The sequence below is a fragment of the Mobula hypostoma genome, chromosome 7, assembly GCF_963921235.1.
Source record: "Mobula hypostoma chromosome 7, sMobHyp1.1, whole genome shotgun sequence".
Classification (NCBI taxonomy): Eukaryota; Metazoa; Chordata; class Chondrichthyes; order Myliobatiformes; family Myliobatidae; genus Mobula; species Mobula hypostoma.
The window spans coordinates 182,674,217-182,700,052 of record NC_086103.1 but is presented as its reverse complement, the minus strand read 5'-3'; the positions used below and the strand labels follow the sequence as shown (position 1 = coordinate 182,700,052).

General features: G+C 45.2%; 1 protein-coding gene across 1 annotated transcript in view; it reads left to right on the top strand.

Moving 5' to 3' along the window:
- ints4 (integrator complex subunit 4) overlaps positions 1 to 25,836 on the top strand; it is a 115,640-nt gene that overhangs the window by 47,270 nt on the left and 42,534 nt on the right. Inside the window, exons 8-15 of the mRNA XM_063054678.1 lie at positions 101 to 221; positions 3,066 to 3,137; positions 7,534 to 7,708; positions 11,066 to 11,271; positions 13,918 to 14,060; positions 19,314 to 19,429; positions 20,475 to 20,608; positions 25,585 to 25,742. Coding sequence (XP_062910748.1) covers positions 101 to 221; positions 3,066 to 3,137; positions 7,534 to 7,708; positions 11,066 to 11,271; positions 13,918 to 14,060; positions 19,314 to 19,429; positions 20,475 to 20,608; positions 25,585 to 25,742 — 1,125 coding nt within the window. The remainder of the gene's footprint in view (positions 1 to 100; positions 222 to 3,065; positions 3,138 to 7,533; positions 7,709 to 11,065; positions 11,272 to 13,917; positions 14,061 to 19,313; positions 19,430 to 20,474; positions 20,609 to 25,584; positions 25,743 to 25,836) is intronic.

The window sequence follows — 25,836 nt, the reverse complement described above, 5'->3', positions numbered from 1 at the left end:
AAGTTAATAATGCAGATCTTTATTCTGTCTGTCCACAAAATAGTAGAGTGAGTTTGTTGGTGCTGTCCATGTTCTCATGCCAGTCTGTTCACTTCTTTAGTATCGTCCCCATTCCCTCATCTAATGAAGAGATCCGTTTGGTCGATGATGCTTTTGGGAAGATATGCCACATGGTGAATGATGGATCCTGGCTCGTGAGAATCCAGGCGGCCAAATTGCTGGTGGGTTAATGGTGGGATTCTTGGCAATGTGGAGGAACAGAGGGATCTTGGAATTCACATCCATAGATACGTACCTAGTGGCTAATACAAGGGAGCATAATTTTAAGGTGATTGGAGGAAAGTATAGGAGGGGGAATGACATGAACTGTTGGTAGTGATGTAAGTAGTGTAGAAGATTGTTGTAGGTTACAAGACATTGACAGGATGCAGAGCTGGGCTGAGAAATGGCAGATGGAGGTCAACCGGGAAAACTGAAGTGATTATTCACTTTGGAAGGTGGAATTTGAAGGCGGTATACAGGGTTAATGGCTGGATTCTTATCAAAGTGGAGGAACAGAGGGATCTTGGTGTCCATGTCCATAGATCCCTCAATTACCATGCTAGTCGATACAGGGGACTTAAGAAGGCTTTTGTTGTGTTGGCCTTCATTAGTCGGGGGGCATTGAGTTCCAGAGTCACTAAGTAATGTTGTGGCTCTGTGAAACTCTGGTTAGACCACACGTAGAGTATTGCAAACACAGATTTTGCAGGTGCTGGAAATTTTGAGCAACACACACAAAATGCCAGAAGAACTCAGGAGGTCAGGCAGCCCATATGGAGGGGAATAAACAGTCAAAGTTTTGGACCGAGATGTCGACACTTTATTCCCCTCTATAGACGCTGCCTGGCCTGATGAGTTTCTCCAGCATTTTATGTGTCTTACTTGGAGTAATGTGTTCATTTCTGGCTGCCTCATTATAGGAAGGAGATAGAAGCTCCAGAGGAGATTCACCAGGATGCTGCCTGGATTAGAGAGCATGTCTAATAGGTCAAATATGATGGCAGAATATAGCATTAATGGTAAGACTCTTGGCAGTGTGGAGGATCAGAGGGATCTTGGGGTCCAAGTCCATAGGACACTCCAAGCTGCTACGCTGGTTGACTCTGTGGTTAAGAAGGCATACGGTGCATTGGCCTTCATCAATCGTGGGATTGAGTTTAAGAGCTGAGAGGTAATGTTGCAGCTATCTAGGACCCTAGTCAGATCCCACTTGGAGTACTGTGCTCAGTTCTGGTTGCCTCACTACAGGAAGGACGTGAAAACCATAGAAAGGGTGCAGAGGAGATTTACAAGGATGTTGCCTGGATTGGGGAGCATGCCTTATGAGAATAGGTTGCGTGAATTTGGCCTTTTCTCCTTGAGCAGCAGAGGATGAGAGGTTACCTGACAGAGGTGTACAAGATAATGAGAGGCATTGATCGTGTGGATAGTCAGAGGCTTTTCCCCAGGGCTGAAATGGTTAGCATGAGAGGGCACAATTTTAAAGTGCTTGAAAGTAGGTACAGAGGAGATGTTAGGGGTAAGTTTTTTTACTCAGAGAGTGGTAAGCGCATGGAATGGTCTGCCAGCGGCGGTGGTGGAGGCGGATACAATAGGGTCTTTTAAGAAACTCCTGGATGGCTACATGGAGCTTAGAAAAATAGAAGGCTATGGGTAAGCCTAGGTAGTTCTAAGGTAAGGACATGTTTGGCACAGCTTTGTGGGCCGAAGGGCCTGTATTGTGCTGTAGGTTTTCTATGTTTCTTTTGAGGAAAGTTTGAGTGAGCTCGGGCTTTTCTCTTTGGAACATTGAGTGCACTTTTTCTGAAGCTGGCATTTACTGTATTCTGCTTCTCATTTTACCTCAAGATTGAAGATTGTTTAATGGCATTTCTAGTACACGAGCGTAAAGGAGAACGAAATTGTTACTGTGGATCCAATTCAACACAAAAAAAAGATAACGCAATAATAAAAAAAACTCCCCATCACCCAGTCATGTCCTCTTTTCATTGCTACCTCTGGGAGGAGATACAGAAGCGTGAAGACACACACTCAACGTTTCAGGAATAGCTTCTTCCCTTCTGCCATCAGATCTCTAAATGGACAATGAACCCATGAACACTACCTCAGTATTTTCGTTTTGCTCTCTTTCTGCACTACTCATTTATATTTCTTTTATTGCCCGTTACGTCGATGACACTTAGAGTCCTCCGTCTTCATTGCTGTTTCTGTGACAATTTCGTTTTAGCAGTCAGGGTTGTTAGCCCTGAGCTGAACCCCCGAACCTGGAGGACCGGTGGACCACTCTTAGTCTGGTCTGTACCCTTTGACGTATTCGGCAAGAGCCAAAGCATAAAGCCCCAACTCCAGCCAACATAGCTCTCTAGGTCATTGAGGCACTCAGGCCTCCAAACCCTACAAGTTTCCATTCCACTTTAAAGTTATTTTAATTATATATACGTGTGTAATTTCATCCGATGGCTGAGAGGAGGAAGCTGTTCCTGAACTGTTGAGTATGGGTCTTCAAGATTGTTTAATGCCATTTCCAGTACACAAGTAAAGGAGACGAAATAATTGCTACTCTGGATCCGATGCAGCACAAAACAAAACACGATAAGATAAGGATCACAATAGCAATAATAAAACACAATAAATATAAATACGTAACATATCTTGTATACAGAGATTGATTGTATGTCTATAAGTGACTCTAGAATGTCTGCACACAAGGTGACTGACAGGAAATGATAAAGTAGTGGTGGTTGGGGGTGTGGAGGGGTGGGTTAGTGGGTGGAGGTGTTGATCAGCCTCACTGCTTGGGGAAAGTGACTGTCTTTGAGTCTGGTGGTCCTGGTGTGGACGCTACTCTCTGATGGGAGTGGGACAAACAGGCTGTGAGCAGGGTGGGTGGGATCCTTCATGATGTTACCGGCTCTTTCTACTTGAGTTTACAATGATGTGCCTCGGTAGCATGTAAAACAAAGCTTTCCCTCGGGAAGTGTGATTAAAATAAACAAATCACGAGCCGGGTTCCTGTGTTTCAGGGTTCCATGCACCAGGTCAGCGTGCAATTTTTGGAGCAAACCCTCGATAAGAAACTGATGTCCGATCTGAAGGTAGGTTAAACTTTTACAGGTGCTGTGTCCACTTATTTATAGAGCACTTTTCATACTGATGATGTAGTTCAAAGTGCTGTACAATGCGATAAAGTGCGAACATGAAAATTCAGTCAGTCCTGACGAAGGGTCTTGGCCTGAAACATCGACTGCGCCTCTTCCTATAGATGCTGCTTGGCCTGCTGCATTCACCAGCAACTTTGATGTATGTTGCTTGAATTTCCAGCATCTGCAGAATTCCTGTTGTTTTTGTTTTTAAAAATGATGTTAGTTTAAAGCAAGGTTAAGTAAGTTTTGAGCTGGCGTTTAAAAGTGTCAGCTGAGTCTGCATCCCTAATAGTTTTAGGTATTGAATTCCACAGTTTAGGAGCATAGTTCAAAAAGCTGATGTGCCAATTATCTTTTGAGAAAGTTTGTTTAACTTTAAAAGACCAACAGAAGAAGGCCTGAGAGCTCGAACTGGATGACAAATCAAAAGCGATTCTGCAATGTACTCCAGTCCTAGACCATTAAGAACTTTAGAAGCAAGTAAGAGAATTTTTTAAATACATTCTAAAGAATACAGGAAGGCAATACAGAGTAGCTAGGACAAGAGTGATATGCTCCCTCATCCTGGTTTTGGTTAAAAGTCTAGCAGCAGTGTTCTGATTGAGTTGCGTTTTCATCTATTGTAATGGGTAAAACAACTGTCCTTGTGTTCTGAACTTTCCATTGTGTCATCCCCTTCGCAGGAGTCTCTGGCTCTCTCACAACTCTTCAACAGCCCTGCCCTCTGCCAGCCCTGGCCTTCCATGCACCTCCAATTTCTATCAAAACAAAAAACAGAAAATGTTAAAAGCACTCAGCAGGTCAGGAAGCACCTGTCGTTAGTGAAACAAAACTGCGATTCAAGATTATTTAATGTCATTTCCTGTAAAAGTGTAAAGGAGAGCAAATTAATTGTTACTCTGGATCCAATGCAGCACAAAAAAAAAACACAGTAAATATAAATACATAAGATGGCTTATATACAGAGATTGATTGTACGTCCATAAAGTGACGCTAGGCACAGGAGTGTCTGTACATAAGGTGACTCTGACAGGAAATGATAAAGTAGTGGTGGTTGGGGGTGTGAAGGGGTGGGTTAGTGGGTGGAGGTGTTGATCAGCTTCACTGCACCAGTGATGGGAGTGCGACAAGCAATTCATGAACAGCACAGACAAAATTCCTGAGGAACACAGCAGGCCAGGCAGTATCTCGGTCTGTATTTCATGCTGTCGGGTCTGCATAGGGAGCTCAGGGAGTTAGGTGCTAAGTTAAAGGGCAGGACCTCCAGGGCTGTGATCTCAGGATTGCTACCCGTGCCATGTGCTTGTGAAGCTAGGACTAGGAAGATCAATCAGTTCAATACATGGTCAAGGAATTGGTGTAGGAGGGAGGATGTAAGATTCTTGGGTCATTGGGCTCTCTTCCTGTGAAGGTGGGACCTGTACAGAAGGGACAGTTTGCATCTGAGCTGGAGTGGGACTAATGTTCCGGTGGGAACGTTAGTTAATGCTGCATGGTGAGGTTTAAAATAGGGTTGTAGGGGAGTAGGAAGCGGAGTGCTAGAACAGTTAGTGGAGAGTTTGAGGAGGCAGAAAGACCTCAGACAAAGTTACGAATCAAAGGGTTGAGCATAATGCAACTGGTGTCCTGAGCGGTGTATATTTCAATGCTAGAAGTATTGGAGGAAAGCCAGATAATAGTGCTGAACGTGAGGTAGCTGGTTTACAAACAGAGGCAATGTGCAGTGAGGAGACACTGTTGATAGGGCAAAATTACAGTCAACGGGATGAGTTGCAATGTAAAAGGCGGACAATATCGAAAAGGGTGAATACAGGAATTAAGGTGTATCTGAATGCGCGCAGTGTACAAAATAAGGTAGATGAACTTGCAGCATAATTGCAGATCGGCATATATGATGTTGTAAGCATCTCTGAACCCATGGCTGGAAGATTATAGCTGGGAGCCTAATGTCCTAGGATACACATTGTATCAAAAGGATAGGCAGGAAGGCGGAGGGGTCAGTGTTGTCCTGTTGGTAAGAAAAAAATGAAATCAAATCATTACAAAGAGGTGACATAGGGTCGGAAGTTGTTAAATCATTGTGGGTAAAGCTAAGAAACTGCAAGGATAAAGATACGCTGATGTGAGTTGTATACAGACCCCAAAACAGTCATCTTCTTCTTGGAAGTCCGTCAGTGACGTCGCTGGTGAGAGTGAAGCCCGCAGTGGGAAGCGCAGATGCACCTGCATCTCGGGCATGTTACAGCCATTGAAGGGTCGGGTGGCCTCTGCTTGCGGTCCTGGTGCTTTTGATCAAGATCCTTCAGCCTCTGCTCTTCAAACGTGCTGGTGCCCTTGTAGACTGCTAGATGCCAGGCGTTGTAGTCTTTGGTCAAGACCCTCCAACCGCTCACAGGGATATTGCATGTCTTCAGGGACGCTTTCATGCGGTCTTCATTGTGTTTTGTGGGGCCTCCCTGCTTTCTGGTGCCGGGTGCCAGCTCGGATAACAATGCCATCTTTGTCTTCCACATATCTAACCCATCGAAGTTGAGCCTTCATGATCAGTGTCTCTGTGCCAGAGCTCTCGGCCCTTCGTAGTACTTCTGTGGTGGGGACTCTGTCTTGCCACGAGATGCCCATCATCTTGCGAAGGCATTGCAGGTGGAACTGGTCAAGCATCTTGATGTGCCTGCAGTATGGGGTCCGTGCTTCCTAGCCATACAGCAGAAAAGTCAGGACGACTGCTCTGAAGACTGCCGTCATGGTTCCTAATGGTTGTCGTAGCCAGGCTGGTAGTGTGGATAAGCTCCCACTGCCTATAAAGTGCTCCAAATGGTGTGCGTCTCAAATTAGCCTCTGATAATTAAGTCCAGCTCTTGCCCTCACGTGGCGGAACTCTTTACACTGACAGGAGAAGGGGCATAGGCGGGGGGGAGGTCACTAGTGCCAAAACAGTGGCCTACAAATTACAACAGGAGATAGGAAACGCATACCAAAAGGTCAATGTTACAATAGTCATCGGGTACTTCAATATGCAGGTAGATTGGGAAAATCAGATTGGTGCTGGATTCTGGGGGGGATGTTTCTAGAGTGCCTGTGAGATGACTTTTTAGAGCAGCTCATGGTTCAGCCCACTAGAAGATCAGCTATTCTGGCTGCCGGTGTTCCACAGGGGTCTGTGCTGGGACCAATTCTTTCTACATTGAGTGTCAATGATTTGGATGATTGAATTGAGTGTTTTCTTGCAAAGTTTGCAGACAATATGAAGATAGGTGGAGGGGCAGGTAATTTTGAGGAAGTAGAGAGACTACAGAGGAAGATTAGGAGAACGGGCAAAGAAGTGGCAGATAGAATGCAGTGTTGGGAAGTGTATGGTCTTGCACTTTGGTAGAAGGAATGAAAGGGTTGACTATTTTCTAAATGGCAAGACAATACAAAAAAACTGAGATGCAAAGGGACAGAAGTCCTTGGGCAGAATTCCCTAAAGGTTAGTTTGCAGGTTGAGTCTGTAGTGAGGAAGGCAAATGCAATGCAAGCATTCAATTCAAGAGAACTAGAGTATAAAAGCAAGGTAATGTTGAGACTTTATAAAGCACTGGTGAGGCTTCACTTGGAGTACTGTGAGCAGATTCGGGCCCCTTAGAAAGGGTGTGCTGAAACTGAAGAGGGTTCAAAGGAGGCTCATAAAAATGATTGCAGGATTGAATGGCTTGTCATATGAAAAGCATTTGATGGCTCTGGGCTTTTACTCACTAGAATTCAGAAGAATGAGGGGCAACCTCATCGAAAACTATCGAATGGTGAAAAGCCTTGATAGAGTGGATGTGGAGAGGATGTTTCCTATGATGGCAGAGTCTAAGACCAGAAGACACAGTCTCAGAATAGATAGGAGTCCTTTCAGAATGGAGATGAAGAGGAATTTCTTTAGCCAGAGAATGGTGAATCTATGGAATTCTTTGCTACAGGCAGCTGCTGAGGCCAAGTCTTTATGTATATTTAAGGCAAAGGTTGATAGGTTCTTCATTGGTTAGGTCATAAAGGGATACAGGGAGAAGACAAGAGATTGGGGCTGAGAGGGAAATTGATTCAGCCATGATGAAATGGCAGAGCAGGCTTGATGGGTCAAACAGCCTAATTCTGCTCCTATGTCTTATGGTCTTGTGCTATAATCACATTTTATTTAGTTGTGCACCAGGAGAACAGCCTGGCCACTGACACCACATTGTTCAAATACCATTTCTGTACAGAAATTGGCTAGTATACAGATATTGACCAGCACAGAGGCAGATGGGCCAAATAGCCCCATGCTTTCTCCTAATGTTTTCATCCTCCTGGTTCTCCACAACCTCCCCCACCCACTCTGTAGAGAAAGCGCAGTGCCCACGAGCGGGCGAAGGAGCTGTACACATCTGGCGAGTTTTCCAGCGGACGGAAGTGGGGTGACGACGCTCCGAAGGAAGCAGTGGACACCTACACAGTCAACCTGATAAACTCAGGTGCTTGCGGAGCATTCGTTCATGGGCTGGAGGATGAAATGTACGGTAAGTGGGGCTGATCGTGGTGGGTTTAGTGGATTTTTTTGCGATTTAGATACCTAAAGAAATTTGACATATCCCCTTTGAGATAGCTCGGATCTCCCTCCAGGAGGATCACCAGGATCTCACTCCCCCCATTTGTGACACTTTATGGGAGCATTGTACACGAAGGGCCCAAATCATTGTTGAGGATCCCTGCCACCCATCCCACCATCTCTTTGACCCACTATCATCAGGAAGGAGGCACAGGAGCACCAGGACTAGGACTGCCAGACTGAGTAACAGCTTCTTCCCTCAGGCTGTGAGACTAATGAATACTATGCCACCACCGAGGTCTCATCACTAGGACAGTGAGCTGTTTACTGTTTACCTGTACTGTGCACGACAGGCATTTTGAATTATATTGTATTAACTTATTTGTGGTAATGTTTTATGTGCTGTGTGTGATATATGTTCAAAGTAAATTAATTATCAAAGTACGTATATGTCACCATTTACAACCCTGAGATTCTCTTTTTTTTCAGTATACTCAGTAAATCTATAGAATAATAACCATAACAGAACCAATGAAAGGCTGAATCAATGAATGCCCCAGACGATATCTCTTTCCACCACCACCCCCCACCCTCCCCCATCAGGCAAAAGATACAAAAGCCTGAAACCATGAACCAACAAGTTTAAAGACAGCTTTTAGATTAGATTATGAGGACACTCAGTCCTCTTTTATTGTCATTTAGAAATGCATACATGCATTAAGAAATGATACAATGTTACTCCGGAGTGATATCACAGAAAACGGGACAAACCAAAGACTAACACTGACAGAACCACATAATTATAACATATAGTTACAGCAATGCAAAGCAATACCATAATTTGATGAAGAACAAACCATGGGCATGGTAAATAAAGTCTCAAAAGTCCCCGATAGCAGGCGGCAAAAGGGAGAAACTCCCTGCCATAAACCTCCAGGCACCGTCAACTTGCTGATGCCTTGGAAGCAGCCGACCACAGCCGACACTGAGTCCATCCGTCAGAAAACTTCGAGCTTCCGACCAGCCCCTCCGATACAGCCTCCCGAGCGCCAACCTCTGCCGAGCGCCTTCGACCTCTCCCCGGCCGCGGAAACACGCAAAGCCGAGGATTTCGGGGCCTTCTGCTCCAGAGATTCCAGTTACCACACAGTAGCAGCGGCAGCAAAGCCAGCATTTCAGAAGTTTTCCAGATGTTCCTCCGTACTCTCACGTCTGTCTCCATCAAATCAGAATTGTGCACGGTCCCCTACTTGACAGATAACAGACATCATCACCGAAGTGGCCACGCGCGCTCTGCCGTTGTGCCGCCATCTTCTCCTCCTATTGACCTCACAATCTACTTTATTATGGTCGTGCACCTTACTGCCTGCCTGCTCTCACGTTCTCTCTGTGTTACACTTTATTCTGGACTCTGTTATTGTTTTACCTTGTACCAGTATAACTAACTGTTGTAGTGAGTTGATCTCTGTGAACAGACAAATTTCTCACTGAACCTTAGTACATCATGCAGTAATAAACCTATTTACAGTCATAGTTTACACAATTGGTACTAGAACGTACAATCATCACAGCGATATTTGAGTCTGCGCTTCACACTCCCTGGATTACAAATATTCAATATTAAAAATAGTTAAAATTAGTAAATATTAAAAATTTAAATTATAAATCATAAATAGAAAATAGAAAAATGGGAAGTAAGGTAGTGCAAAAAAACCGAGAGGCAGGTCCGGATATTTGGAGGGTACGGCCCAGATCCGGGTCAGGATCCGTTCAGCAGTCTTATCACAGTTGGAAAGAAGCTGTTCCCAAATCTGGCCGTATGAGTCTTCAAGCTCCTGAACCTTCTCCTGGAGGGAAGAGGGACGAAAAGTGTGTTGGCTGGGTGGGTCATATCCTTGATTATCCTGGCAGCACTGCTCTGACAGCGTGCGGTGTAAAGTCAGTCCAAGGACGGAAGATTGGTTTGTGTGATGTGCTGCGCCGTGTTCACGATCTTCTGCAGCTTCTTTTGGTCTTGGATAGGACAACTTCCATACCAGGTTGTGATGCTTTCTGCGGTGCATCTATAAAAATTAGTGAGGGTTTTAGGGGACAGGCCAAATTTCTTTAGTTTTCTCAGGAAGTAAAGGCGCTGCTGGGCCTTCTTGGCAGTGAACTCTGCTTGGTTGGACCAAGTCAGGTCATTTGTGATATTGACCCCGAGGAACTTAAAGCTTTTGACCTGTTCCACTTGCGCACCACCGATGTAAATTGGGTCGTGCAGTCCACTATTCCTTCTGAAGTCAACAACCAATTCCTTTGTCTTGCTGACGTTGAGGAATAGGTTATTGTCTTCGCACCATGCCACCAGGTTCTTAATTTCCTCTCTGTACTCAAACTCATCATTACCCGAGATACGGCCTACAATTGTTGTGTCATCAGCAAACTTATATATTGAGTTTGATGGAAACTTGGCTACACTATCATGGGTGTACAGTGAGTACAGCAGGGGGCTGAGTACACAGCCTTGTGGGGCACCGGTGCTCAGAGTGATTGTAGAGGAGAGCTTGTCCCCTATTTTTACAGCCTGGGTCCTGTCTGTGAGGAAGTTGAAGATCCAGCTGCAGATCTGAGTACTATCTAGTTCCTGTTGCATTGTTAGAGGTTTCATCACTTGGTCAGGTATGAAAATAAGGTTGTTGCCATAATCCAGTTAACATCTATCCTTGAATAATTTCACTGAAACTAGCCTAATCATTCACTTGGTATGTCTTCAGGAGTAATTCAGAACCACTTTCCCTGACATATTGGCAGCTTGTATATAGATTGTATGTCCATAAAGTGACACTAGTCACAGTAGTGATCGTACACAAGGTGACTCTGACAGGAAATGATAAAGTAGTGGTGGTTGAGGTGTTGAGGGTTGGGTTAGTGGGTGGACATGTTGATCAGCCTTGCTGCTTAAGGAAAGTAACTGTTTTTGAGTCTCTCTGGTACTGGCGTGGATGCTACATAGCATCCTCCCTGATGGGGGTGGGACAAACAGTCGAAGAGCAAGGTAACATCTAAGAGAAATTTGGATAAGTACATGAATGAGAGAGGTTTGGTGAGATACAGTCCAGGTGCAGGTAAATGGACTAGTTAGAAGAATAGGTCAGCATGGGCTATATGGGCCAAAGGACCTGTTTCCGTGTTGTATGAATCTATGAAAGATCTCTGCAGTTGAGTTCAGCTTGGAACCTTTAGACACCGACCCAGTGAGTTACAGGTGTTGCTCGTAGCCGGTTTTATCTTGATTGCAGAGCTACACTTCACCAGAAGGTAAATGATGTTTCTCCTTGAACTGCAGAGGTCCGTAACGCAGCGGTGGAGTCCCTCTGCATGCTGGCTCAGGCCTCTGCATCCTTTGCAGAAAAGTGCCTTGACTTCTTGGTGGACATGTTCAATGACGAAATCGAGGAGGTGAGGCTGGGTTCGATTCACGCTCTGCGCAAGATTTCTGTCCACATCCGCCTGCGCGAGGACCAACTGGATACAGTGCTGGCTGTGCTGGAGGTGAGCTTCTATTGTTGCTAATCTGCAGATGCTGGAAATCTAAGCAACACACACAAAGTGCTGGAGGAACTCTGCAGGCCAGGCAGCATCCATGGAAAAGAGTAAACAGTTAATGTTTGAAGCTGAGACCCTTCATCAGGTAGGAGATGAGGTCAGAGTAAGAAGGTGGGAAGAGGGGAGGAAGAAATACAAGGCGATAGGTGAAACTGGGAGAAGGGAAGAGGGGCGAAGTCGATAGGTGAAAAAGATAAAGGACTGGAGAAGGGGGAATCTGATAAGAGAGGACAGAAGGCCTCGGAAGAAAGGGAAGAGGGAGGAGTACCAGAGGGAGGTGATGGGCAGGTAAGCAGATAAGGAGAGAGAGGGAAATGGTAATGGAAATGGTGAAGGAGATGGGGGGGGGGTGGATTTCCAGAAATTAATTTTGTGTGTGTTGTTTCTATTGTTGCTTCTGCCCTTTCGTTGTCTCATTCAATCTGACTTGCGAAAATTTCTTTTTGAAGTGGGTGTGGGCTCTTCAGGATTTAAGTTTTTTTTTATCAATTTAGAATTTGATCACGGTAAAAACATACGTACTGTACCAGAATAAAGCAGTGTGAAAGGTTTGCATTCACAGACAATTCATTCAGTAGATGTGGCTCCCTGGGGTGATAAACCAATTGAATATTTGAGGTTTCCCCCACCCGACCCTGTCCTCCCTCTCCAATAATGGAAAAATTGATTGAGTTGTCCATTCCTAAATGGCATAGAACAGTTTAGCGCAGTACAGGCCCTTTGGCCCATGATGTTCTACCAACCTTTTAATCTGCTCCAAATCAATCTAACCGTTCCCTCCCACATAGCTCTTCATTTTTCTATCATCCGTGTATCTAACTAAGAGTTTCTTAAATGTCCCTGATGTATCTGCCTCGATCACCACCCCAGGCAGAGTGTTCCACACACCCACCACACTCACTGTAAAAATAAAAATCTACCTGTGACACCCCCGCCCCCCACTTTCCTACAATCACCTTAAAATTGTGCCCCCCCTGTATGAGCCACCTCTGCCCTGGGAAAAGTCCCTGACTATCTATGATCCTGTGCACCTCTGTGAAGTGAGCTCATCCGTCTTCACTCCAAAGGGAACCGATCCTCATAAGATATGCTCTCTAATCCAGGCAGCATCCTGGTAAATCTCCTCTGCACCCTCTCTAAAGCTTCCACACCCTTCCTGTAATGATGCAAACAGAACTGAGCACAGTATTCCAAGTGTGGTCTAACCAGGGTTTTATAGATCAGCAACATTACCTCGTGGCTCTTGAACTCAATCCCCTGACTAATGGTGAACAAAACATACACCTTCTCAAGCAACCTATCAACCTATATGGCAACTCCGAGGAATATATGGACGTGGACCCCAAGATCCCTCTGTTCCTCCACACTGGTAAGAATCCTGCTGTTAACCCTGTATTCAGCCTTCAAGTTTGACCTACCCAAGTGAATCACTTCACACTTATCTGGGTTGAACTCCATCTGCCACTTCTCAGCCCAGCTCTGCATCCTGTCAATGTTCTGTTGTTATATGACAAGTCAAGATGGTGGGGGTGTTCCTCATGTTTTTGCTGTCCTTGCATCAGAATCTGTCGTCTTTTTTTAAATATCTGCCTCCGCCTGCTTCTGTTTCTCAGCTCCAGCCTCTCCCTTCCCGATCTGGTTCAATCTGACTGTCATCCTTCATCATTGCTCAATCCACCGAATACTTACAGGCCCTTGATTCCCCTCCCCCTTTCCTGTTTACACCAGCCATCTCCCCTCTCCATTCAGTCCTGCAGACCTGCAATGTCGACAGTGTCTCTCCCCTCCCCCCCCCCGGCCACAGATGCTGCTCGACCCACCGAGTTCCTCCAGCAGATTGTTTGTTGCCCCATTTTCCGGTGTTTGCAATCTCCTTTCACCCACAATAATAACTTTGCTTGACTACTCAGCTAAATACACTCAGGGACTTGGGGATAGGCCATAAGATATAGGAGCAGAATTAGGCTATTTGGCCCATTGGGGTTGTCTGCTAATCCATCATGGCTGAGTTATTATCCCTCTCAACTCCATTCTCCTGTCTTCTCTCCATAATCTTAGAAACCCATACTAATTAAGAACCTATCAATCTCCGCTTTAAATACATCCAGTGACTTGGCCTCCACAGTCGTCTGTGGCAATGAATTCCACAGATTCGCTACCCTCTAGCTAAAGAAATTCCTCCTCAGCTCCATTCTAAATAGACGTCTCTCTATTCTAAGGCTGTGTCCTCTAGTCCTAGACATCGCCTCTCCACATCCACTCTATCTAAGCTTTTCAATGTTTGATAGATTTCAACAAGATCCCCTCTCATTCTCAACTCCAGCAACTACAGGCCCAGAGTCATCAAACGCGACTCATATCTTAACCCTGTAGTTCCCAGGGTCATTTCAGTGAACCTCCTGTGGACCTTCTCCAACGCCAGCACATCCTTTCCTAGGTAAGGGCTCAAACCTGCTCACCATACTACATGTACGATCCAGACAATGCCAACTAAAGCCTCAGCACCACATCCTTTCGTAAGCAAAACAATTCTGTCTGAAGCAACAGGGAGGTAGTTTGTCCAGGTAAAGGTTCCTCCCTTTTGTCTCACAGGACTCTTCGCGTGACATCCGGGAAGCTTTACACGAGTTGCTGTGCTACACAAATGTGTCCACAAAGGACGGTATTCACCTGGCTCTGGTGGAACTACTGAAAAATCTGGCTAAGTATCCAACCGATCGGAACTCAATCTGGAAGTGAGTCCCTTTTTATGGTTTAACAAACTTCAAAGCATATTTATTACCAAGATACATACATGTCACCATATACAACCCTGAGATTCATTTTCTTGTGGGCATACTCAATAAATCTATGGAATAATAACCATAACAGAATCCCTGCAAGACGCATCAACTTGGGCGTTCAACCAGAGTGCAAAAGGCAACAAGCAGTGCAAATACAAAAAGAAATAATATACAAACAATAAATATTGAGAACATGAGATGAAGATTCCTTGAAAGTGAGTCTATTGGTTGTGGGAACATTTCAATGATGGGTCTAGTGAAATTAAGTGAAGTTATTCCCTTTGGTTCAAGAGCCTGATAGTTGAGGGGTAATAACCGTTTCAACCTGGTGGTGTGAATCCTGAGGCTCCTGAACCTCCTGAGGGTAGCAGCAAGAAGAAAGTATGTAACAAGCACAAAAAGTGCTGGTGAACGCAGCATGTCTTGGGTTGTGGGAGGTCCTGGTGGTGGATGCTGCTTTCCTGCAACAGCGCTCAGTAATAGGGAGGGCTTTGCCCATGATGGACTGGGCTGTTTGGGGAGAGGGAAGTGTAATCCCACACCAATAGTTTCACCTGCAGGTTTATTGTCATTTAACTGTACAGATGTACACCACCAAACGAAACAACGCTCCTCCGGGCCAACACGGTACATATAACATGCGCACAACACATACATGTTGCCACAACTAAATCAGAATCAGATTTGATATCACTGGCGTATGTTGTGAAATTTGCATTGCGGGACATAGTAATAAACAATCTATAAATTAGAATAAGAAATATGTAAAATAAAATTAAATAGTGCAAAAAGAGAGCAAAAAATAGGTAGTGTACATGGGTTTGTTGTCCATTCATAAATCTGGAGGGGTAAAAGCTGTTCCTGAATCCTTCAGTGTGTGTCTTCAGGCTCTTGTACCTGGCGGTAGCAATGAGAAGAGAGCATGTCCTGGGTGATCGGGGTCCTTAAAGGTAGATGCTGCCTTTTCGAGGCATTGCCTTTTGAAGGTGTCCTCGATGCTGGGGATATATTCCAGATGACTTGACATTTAGCATAAAGTGTATTTATAACACAAGTTAAAAAGTAAACCGTATAACGCTACTGGTGCTTCACTCGTAGAGAGACATTGGTGGCGGCAGGGAGTTCAATCGTCTCATTGCCTGCTTGTAGGTAACTTTAGCTTTGTCTGTCACATGAATTGACACATACAGTGAAGCACATTGTTTGTGTTAATAGCCAACACAATCTCAGGATGTGCTGAGGCCGGCCTGCAGATGTTGCCGCACATTCTGACGCCAGTAGAGCATGCCAGACATGTTCAGCAGAGCACACAGCCCGCATACAGCAAGGAACAAGAACAAAACAACCTCGTTTCCCACCCTCCCCTGACCCACATACACAGACCATAGGACAGGCTGCCTCCAGGGACCATGGCCGCAGACTCCATGATTGGCCCATATTCCTCGAAACCAGGGGTTTTCAACCTGGGGTTCACAGACCCCTCGGTTAATGGTAAGCCTCCACGGCAGAAACAAGGTTGGGAACCCCTGTTCTAAACCTTTCCTATCCATGTACCTGTTCTAATGGCTTTTAAACATTTTTTTTTTAATCTGCCTCTACCACTTCCCCTGGCAGCTCGTTCCAAATCCCCTCCCCCTGCCCTCTGTGTGGATATCTTGCCCCTCAGTCTCCCTTTACATCTTTCCCCTTTCAGCTTAAACCCATGCTCTCTAGTTTTAGAATCCGCTGCGCTGGGGAATAAACTGCAACTACAAGACATAAGAGCACAAGTATGCCATTCGGTCCATCAAGACCACTCCGCCATTTCACCGTGGTTGATTTATTATTCCTCTCAACCCTATTCTCCTGCCTTCTCCCCATAATATTTGACACTCTGACTAACCAAGATCCTATCAACCTTTGCTTTAAATATACCCAATGTCTTGGCCTCCACAGCTGTCTAGGTTAATGAATTCCACAGATTCACCACCCTTTGATGTCGGAATTCCTCCTCATGTCTGTTCTGTTCTGATACTGTGCCCTCTGGTCCTTGACTCCCCCACTACAGGAAACATCCTCTCCACATCCACTCTGTAATATTCAATAGTTTTCAGTGAGATTCCTCCCCCCCCCGCCCCCCATTCTTCCAAACCAGTGAGTACAGGCCCAGAGCCATCAAACACTCCTCATATGTTAACCCTGTATTTCCCAGGATCATTCTCATGAACCAATCTTACCCTATCTGTGCCCTTCATAATTTTATAAGGGCATCTTTTTGGTCAACTGTCGGCCTCCAGCCTCCAGGGAAACAGACCCAGCCTGTCCAGTTTCTCCTTGTAACTCAAACCCTCCAGTCCCAACAATATCCTTATAGAATTTTTTTCTGTAGCCTCCCTAGCTTACTTGCACTTGTCCTGGAGTACCATGGCCAGAACAGCGCACTATGTGCAGCACCATGTGGTCTCATCAACATTTTGTAAATCGGTAGCATGACACCCCCAACTCTTGCAGGGTGCCATAGAGTACTACAGTACAGAAACAGGTTCCGTCTAGTCTGTGCTGGACTGTCATTCTGCTTAGTCCCATCAACCTACACCTGGACCATAGTCCTCCATACCACTTCCATCCATGTACTTAGCCAAACTTCTCTTAAATGTTACAATTAAACCCACATCCACCATTTCTGCTAGCAGCTCCTTCCACACTCTCCCCTCCCTCTGTGCGAAGAAGTTTCCCCTCAGCATTTCACCTTTCACCTTTAACCCATGATCTCTAGTTCTAGTCTCCCCCAACCTCAGTGGAAGAAACCAGAACTATATCCAAATTTGGCCTCAGCAACGCCTTACTCAACTTCAACATAACGTCCCAACTCCTGTACTCGGGTTTGCCAAAAGCTCTCTTTACAATCCTGTCTATTTGTGACGCCACTTTCAAGAAAATAAGGATCTGTATTTCCAGATCCCTTTGTTCTATTGCACTCCAGGGTGTTAGTATCTGTTATGCCCTTTAGGTGGCGCTTGATCTGTGGTCATTTCAAATTGTTGGAAGGTGTGGAAAATAGCTTACAGGAGTTTCAGAGACACCTGATAGCTCCTTACAACACAAAAGACTGGTACAATTCTGTGGCAGGCCGAGGACAATAATACCCTCATTGACTTCCCTGTACTGAGCATGAATGAGGCCACACCTGGGTTACTGTAAATAGTTTTGATCACCTGATTTAAGGAAGGCTACACAGGTACTGGAAGCAGCCCAGTGAATCTCTTTCCAGGCTAATTCCTAGGATGGGAAACGGGGTTATTTTGTCATGAACAGCTAGACAAAAATATTAGATTTATATTAGAGTGACACACACACAAAATGCTGAAGAAACTCAGCAGGACAGGCAACATCTGTGGAAAGGAATAAAGAGTCAACGTTTTGGGCAGAGGCCCTGCATCAGGACCCATTGGCACAATCCTTGCTCGTTTGTTTTTGATGTACATGTGACGATTAAAGTCGGTCATCTTTATCTTTGCGCAGCCACCAGTGGGTAAACATTGGGCCTTTTTTAATTTCCCCAGAGGGCCCAGAGCAGGGGCTTGGGTGTGCTTGCATTTGTCACTGCGAATAATTGGAACACTTGGAGTTGTGGTTGAGGTGAAGAGCGACGGGGATTGGTTGGGTATTTTACAAAGCTGTTGCAGGATGCTGAGTGGCACAGTGGTGTGGTGGTTAGTGTAGCACTTTACAAAGTCCAGAGTACATTTATTATCAAAGAATGTATACATTATACGACCTTGAGATTCGCCTCCTAACAGGCAGCTACAAAACAAGGAAATCCATTTTAAAAAAGACTGTCAATCACCCAATGTGCAGAGAGGAAAAAGAAATCATGCAAACAATAACTACAAGGAAATGGTGTTCTGAACTGAAGTCCACAGAGAGGCCGTCCCCTGACCCTAGGTTCAGTGCGGAGCAATCACCAGTCAGAGTTCAGTTCCCACCATTGTCTTTAAGGAATTTGTGCGTTCTCCCTGTGAACCACTTTACCTTACTTTACTTCATTGTTGCCAAACAATTGATACTAGAGCGTACAATCATCACAGCGATATTTGATTCTGCGCTTTGTGCTCCCTGGAGTACAAATCGCTAGTAAATATTAAAAATTTAAATTATAAATCATAAATAGAAAATAGAAAAGGGAAAGTAAGGTAGTGCAAAAAAGCTGAGAGGCAGGTCCGGATATTTGGAGGATACGGCCCAGATCCGGGTCAGGATCCGTTCAGCAGTCTTATCACAGTTGGAAAGAAGCTGTTCCCTAATCTGGCCGTATGAGTCTTCAAGCTCCTGAACCTTCTCCCGGTGGGAAGAGAGACGAAAAGTGTGTTGGCTGGGTGGGTCGTGTCCTTGATTATCCTGGCAGCACTGCTCCAACAGCGTGCGGTGTAAAGTGAGTCCAAGGGCGGAAGATTGGTTTGTGTGATGTGCTGTGCCATGTTCACGATCTTCTGCAGCTTCTTTCAGTCTTGGACAGGACAACTTCCATACCAGGTTGTGATGCACTCTAGAAGAATGATTTCTACGGTGCATCTGTAAAGGTTAGTGAGTGTTTTAGGGGACAGGCCAAATTTCTTTAGCTTTCTCAGGAAGTAAAGGCGCTGGTGGGCCTTCTTGGCAGATTTGAGTTTCCTCTGGGTGCTCCAATTTCCTCCCAAAGTCCAAAGACACTTGGGTTAAGTTAGTGAGTTGTGGGCCTGCGATGTTGGCACCAGTGGGGTGGCAACACTTGCGGGCTGCCCCCAGCACATCCTCAGACTGTGATGGTGATTGACACAAACAACACATTTCACTCTATGTTGTGATGTACGTGGGACAAATAAAGACAATCCTTCATCTGAATGCTATCTAGGATCAGCTTTATTCACCAGGTACATTTACACAGGTTGGGAATTAGCTGTGGTGTGTTGGTCAGGGTGTGACATGCAACAAAAAATAACATTGGACAATTATAATAGAAAATTATACAAAAAATAAAGTTAGAGGTTAAAGTATGGGTTTGGACCAAAATGTGTATAAATACCAAGATGTATTTACAATGCAAACAACATTATAAAAAGTGGTTTATAATAATGTCCTGTCCTGGGCTGTTTGATTGTCTGGATACTACACTGCCTTGGCAGTACCTCTGCACTGGACTTGATTGTAACCTCTAATGATCTGGACTGAATTTTCTCTCTTCCCCAGATGCCTCAAGTATCTGGGCAGCAGGCATCCCACCCTGGTTTTGCCTCTCGTTCCTGAACTGCTGAGTACACACCCGTACTTCGACACCCCAGAACCGGACATGGACGACCCGGCTTGTATCTTTATTTTTATTTAGAGACGCAGCCCAGAGCGTGCCCTTCCAGCAACCCGCCAATTTAACAACCTAGCCTAACCACAGGACAACTTACAATGGTCAGTTAACTTATTAACTGGTCACCGTAAATTGTCCTGTGATTAGGCTAGGTAACTTATTAACTGGTGCATCTTTGGACTGTGGGAGGGAATCAGAGCACCTGGAGAAAACCCATGCACACTAGGAAAGAACTCTTTTTTGGGGGACATCAGAATTCAACTTTGAACTCCGTAACACCCTGAGCTTTAATAGAGTCGCACAAGGCACTGTGCTATCATGGTGCTATTACTGGTTAATGCCTTCACTCTTCATTACTGTGCAATGAGTGCTGCTAACGTCAAGTGGGATAATATTCCAGAAAAATAAATGGTGTCGGCCGCTGTTTACTCAGATGAACCACAAAATGCTGGAGGAACTCAGCGGGTCAGTCAGCATCTATTGGTGAGGCACAAACAGTCAACATTTCAAGCCAACACCCTTCATCAGGGCTGGATACGAAGGGGGGGGGGAAGAAGGAAGAATAAGAAGGTGGGAGGAGGGCAAGGAGTACAGGACAGTAAGATATAGGAGCAGAATTTGGTCATTTGCCCCATCAAATCTGCTCCACCATTCCACCATGGCTGATTTATTATCCCTGTCAACCCCATTCTCCTGCCTTCTCCCTGCAATCTTTGACGCTCTTACTGATTAAGAACCTACCAACCTCTGTTTTAAATGTACCCAATGACTTGGTGTCCACAGCCATCTGTGGGAATGAATTCAACAGATTCACCACCCTCTGGCTAAAGAAATTCCTCCTCATCTCTGTTCTAAGCTGGCAGGTGATAGGTGAAGCCAAGTAAGGGAGAATATGGATGGATCAGAGAGTGGGAATGAATTGAGAAGTTCGACAGGCTCTCCAATCCAGTCAGCATCCTGGTAAATCTCCATTGTACTGGTTACTTCCTGAGTGTGTGTACACGGTTAAAGATGGTCTGTGAGTGTTCCTTAACTCCTGATTGCACTAGACATTGCAGTGCTAGTTTTGGTGTTCAATGCAGCCAAGACCTGCCCCACAATGTCTGCACTCTTCTCAGACCACACGTTCCGTCACTATGCCTACCTACGTGACAGCCTGTCTGATTTGGTGCCTCCGCTCCAGGTAAGAGGAATCTGCAGCACCTGCAAATCATGGCAAGTTCGATTTGTTCCTTTCAGTAAAGAACTGGAATTTGTTTGTTTGCTTTCTTCTATTCAGAGACAGTACTTTAATAGGTCCTTCTGATGCAATGAGCCGCCCAATTATATCCATTGACTAATGACGTACTAACCCATACATCTTGGGAATGTGGAGGAGGAGAAAACCCACGTGGTCACAGGGAGAAGTAGAAACTCCTTACACACAGCAGTGGGAATTGAACTAGGTCTCTGGCGCTGTAATAGTATTACACTATCGTGTAAGACAGATACACTCACTGATGTGGAGATGCCGGGGATTGAACCTGGGATTTCGTACATGCGAAGCCTGTGCTCTCCCACTGAGCTAAATCCCAGCTTCCTGTTGCCTCACACATTGCATTGTTGTGACATATACTGAGGTACAGAGAAAACTTGTCTTGCAGACTGTCCAGATCATTACACAGTGCATTGAGGTAGAACAAGGTAAAATAATAACAGAATGCAGAATTAAGTGTTACAGTTATAAAGAGCGCAGTTCAGGAAAACAGTAAGGAGCAAAGAGGTCCTTCTGCAGCTGTACTGGGCCCTGGTGAGACCACACCTGGAGTACTGTGTGCAATTTTGGTCTCCAAATTTGAGGAAGGACATTCTTGCTATTGAGGGAGTGCAGCGTAGGTTCACAAGGTTAATTCCTGGGATGGCGGGACTGTCATATGTCGAAAGATTGGAGCGACTGGGCTTGTATACTCTGGAATTTAGAAGGCTGAGAGGGGATCTTATTGAAACATATAAGATTATTAAGGGATTGGACACGCTGGAGGCAGGAAGCATGTTCCCGCTGATGGGTGAGTCCAGAACCAGAGGCCACAGTTTAAGAATTAGGGGTAGGCCATTTAGAACGGAGTTGAGGAAAAACTTTTTCACCCAGAGAGTGGTGGATATATGAAATGCTCTGCCCCAGAAGGCTGTGGAGGCCAAGTCTCTGGATGCTTTCAAAAAAGAGATGGATAGAGCTCTTAAAGATAGCGGAATCAAAGGTTATGGGGATAAGGCAGGAACTGGATACTGATTGTGGATGATCAGCCATGATCACAGTGAATGGCGATGCTGGCTCATAGGGCCGAATGGCCTACTCCTGCACCTATTGTCTATTGCAGGATAATAATGAGGTAGATTGTGATGTCAAGAGTCCATTTTATTATACAAGACATTGTTGAAAAGTGAAAACTGAGATAGAAGCTGTCCTTGAGCCAGCTGGTACATGCTTTTAGACTTTTATATCTTCAGCCCCTTGGGAGAGGGGAGAAGAGAGGATGTCTGGAATGGGGTGGGGTCTTTGATTACGCTAAGTGATTTACTGGGGCAACGAGAAGTGTAGACAGTGCCCAGGGAGGGGAGGCTGAACTGTGACCAAAACTCTCTACAATTTTTTCCATAGGCATAAGGGTACTCCTAAGTGGGAAATCAGGAGGAGGCAAAAAGAAGTCCAGAGTGGGTGGGCTCTTTGATTATGTTGGCCTTCAAAGTTCGAACATTTCAAAGTAAATTTATTATCAAAGTATATGTCACTATGTACATATACTGAGATTAATTTTCTTGTGGGCTTTCACAGTAAGTACTAACAAATGCCAATAGAATCAACAAAAAACTGCACACAAGACGGGCAAGCAACCAGTGCGCAAAGGACAACAAGCTGTTCATTTACAAAAAGAAAAAAAAACCATAATAATAATAAATAAATAAGTAATAAATATCAAGAACCTGAGATGAAGAATCCTTGAAGGTGAGTCCGTAGGTTGTGGAATCAGTTCAGTGTTGAGGTGGGTGAAATCTGGTTCAAGTTGTGGGGTGTGGGTCCTGAGGCCTCCTATACCTCCTTCCTGATGGCAGCAGCGAGAAGAGACCATGGCTTGGATGGTGGGGTCCCTGAAGATGGTGGTTGCTCTCCTGCAACCGCACTCCATGTGGATGTGCTCAGTGGTCAATGTGAGAATCATGGAGGTGGCCAGCATTTATCGCTTGTCTCTTTTTGACCTTGTGAAGCTATGGTGAGTCTTTCTGATGCTACGGGGGAGCGAGTTTTACGACTTGAATCCAGGGACCATTCGAAGTACAAGACCTAAGATATAGGAGCAGAATTAGATAATTTGCCCATCAAGGCTGCTACACGTTCCTATCGTGGCTGATTTATTATCCGTCTCAACCAAGCTCTCTTGTCCTGCTTTCTCCCTGTAACCTTTGAAGTCCTGACAAATCAAGGATCTATCAACCTCTGCTTTAAATATCCTTGATGACTTGGCCTCCACAGCCCTCTGTGGCAGTGAATTCCATAGACTCCCCACCCTCTGGGTGTAGATATCTCTCCTCGCCTCTGTTTTAAAGAAGACATCAAGGTCCAAGTTTCAAAGTAAATTTATCATCAAAGTATGTCACCATATACTGAGGTTAATTTTCTTGCAAAATAAAAGAACAAAGAGATACCATAAAATCAATGAAAAACCACACACACACAAACGAAGACTGACAAACAGACTGAGACTGGGGAAATGTTTCAAAAAACAAGACACAGATGTGCCTGGGAGTGCTAGGACAGAGTTGGCTGAAAACAGCATCACGTGTAGATAAGGCGCTGAAGCACGCTGGCCTTCATCAATCAGGGCATCGAGTGCAGGAGTTGGGAATTTGTATTGCAGTTATGTGAGACATTAGTGAGGTCAAGCTTGGAGTACTGTGTACAGTTCTGATCACCTTGTTATAAGAAAGATGTTAGTGATTTAGAAAGGCTGCGGAAAAGGTGTACTAGGATGTTACCTGGACTGTGGGACACAAGTTGTAGGTTAGTGGGTGGAGGTGTTGATCAGCCTTACTGCTTGGGGAAAGTAACTATTTTTGAGTCTGGTGGTCCTGGTGTGGATGCTATATAGTCTCCTCCCTGATGGGGGTGGGACAAACAGTCCATGAGCAGGGTGGGTGGGATCCTTCATGATGTTGCTGTCCCTTTACTAGCACCTTCCTATATATGTGACATTGTTGGCAGGTAGGCTGGTGGAGCTGATGGCATTGAGCAGTTTATACGACCCATTGTAGGGCCTTCTTGACTGCTGCAGTGCAGTGATGCAGCTTGTTAGGATGCTCTCTGCTGCATGTATTCAGAAGGACATGAGTGTTGATGTGTATAGTCTAGTTCTCTTCTGCCTCTTCAGATAGTAGAAGCATCAGTGAGCTTTCTTAACTGTGTAGGATGTGTTCTGGGACCATGAGAGGTTGAGATGTGCACTCCCAGGAGTTTGAAACTGTTCGTAGTTTCCACTGCTGTGCCGCCAATGTAAAGAGAGATGTCAGTGGCGTGAGTTCTCCTGAAGTCAATAACCATTTCTTTTGGCTTTTTGACATTAAGGAAGAGGTTATTTGCCTGGCACCAGAGGCGCCAGGCCTCACGCTCTCCTATCTTCGCTCTGTAGGCCACCTAATCGTCATTGGTGATGAAGAGCCCCACTACTGTCATGTCATCGGTATAGTTGACAGTGTTCTTACCACACCCCCCACCAGCACTACTTTATAATTTCCCGTCAGACACCTTATGTACAGACACTCCTGTGCCTAGCATCACTTTATGGACATCTGTCCAGATACACAAGCCTGGGCAGTACGATATGGAGAGCAAGCTATTGCCCATGTAGCAAGCTCCCCCTCTCCACGCATCTAACGAACCCAAAGGAATGGCAGAAACTGATACAGTTTGGTACCAGCGGCGTCGCAAGAGTTGCCAGTCAGCATTGAGCTCAATGTAGGACTGCCTTAGGGACTCCAGCTCCAGCTTTTTCCCCTCTGGGTTTACTTCCGAAGCCTTCCCCATGAATAATTATAGCTACAAGGCAACAGAGGTTTGAGATTAGAGTTTTCCTTCTCCTAAATGAGCTGCCAACCACAGCTGACGAGCCTCATTTGCCCAAAGTGACTGGTTTAAGGTGCCAGTAACCCACCTTTGTCCCTTCTCTGTCAATAGAAATTGTTCTGCCGGGCTTACTAGCTAAGCCACACATGAAGGGCAGGAGCTGGACTTGGTTGTCAGAGGGTACTTGAGGTGCACGCCATTGGGAGTTTTTAATAGCTATAACAACCTTAAGGACCCTTTATGGACATAACGTTCAATCTATGTTTGTAAGCTATCTTAGGTATTTATATTGATTGTTTTTTTTATTATTGTGTTCTTTATCTTATTGTGTTTTTTTATGTGTGGCATTGGATCCAGAGGAAGAATTATTTTGTTGTCCTTTATGTTTGTGTACTGGAATTGACGTTAAACAATCTTGAATTACAGGGTGAGGTTGGAGTGTGGGAGATTGAGGAATGATCTCATGGAGGTGTGCAGGTTCATGAGGAGCCACAGGGTGAAAGCCACAGTCTTATTCCCAGGGAGGCGCTGGAAATACAAGAGGGCACAGGTTTAGGATTAGAGGCAAGACGCCAGAGGCAGCTTTCTCATGCAAAAAGGTGGTCCGTATTTGGAATGAGCTGCCAGAGACAGTGGTTGAGGTGGGAGAGAGGGCAGAGGTGGTGACAGAGAATAAGAGGCAGGTTGGAGACAAACGCCAGAAGTCTATTTCCTTGAACTGTTTAGGGCCTCAGTGAAGGGAAAGAAATTAAAGTAATGGATTTTAAGATGGAAATAGAATTTTATATTATCAAAGGTTGTTTACCTTTTGTGTTCTGTACCTCAGGGCTCCATGACCAGTGTAGTTGGGTTTGTCCTGTGTGCTGTAACACACGCAAAGTGCTGGTGGAACTCAGCAGGTCCAGTCCTGATGAAGAGTCTCAGCCCGAAATGTCGACTGCTTACTCCTCCTCATCGATGCTGCCTGACCTGCTGGGTTCCGTCAGCGTCTTGTGTGTATTACTAGCGATTTCCAGCATCTGCAGGATCTCTGGTATCACCAGCCCTGTACTTTGCATTTGCAGTTGCCAGGCAGGAAAATGGTGTCGGTCTCGGATTCCTCCAACCACGCACTGAACGAGGACTCGTCCCGCCAGTTTGTGCAGCAGAGCCTTGACCGGGCTCAGACTATCCAACATCTGGATACCCAGGGAGCTCAAGACCTTCTGAAGCTAACAATTCGGTGAGCATTACTATCACTCTGTTCTTTGGATGGGTCACAGTGATGTATCGTCCACTGTTTTGTGGTGTCATTCACTGAATACAGTTGTCAGCTT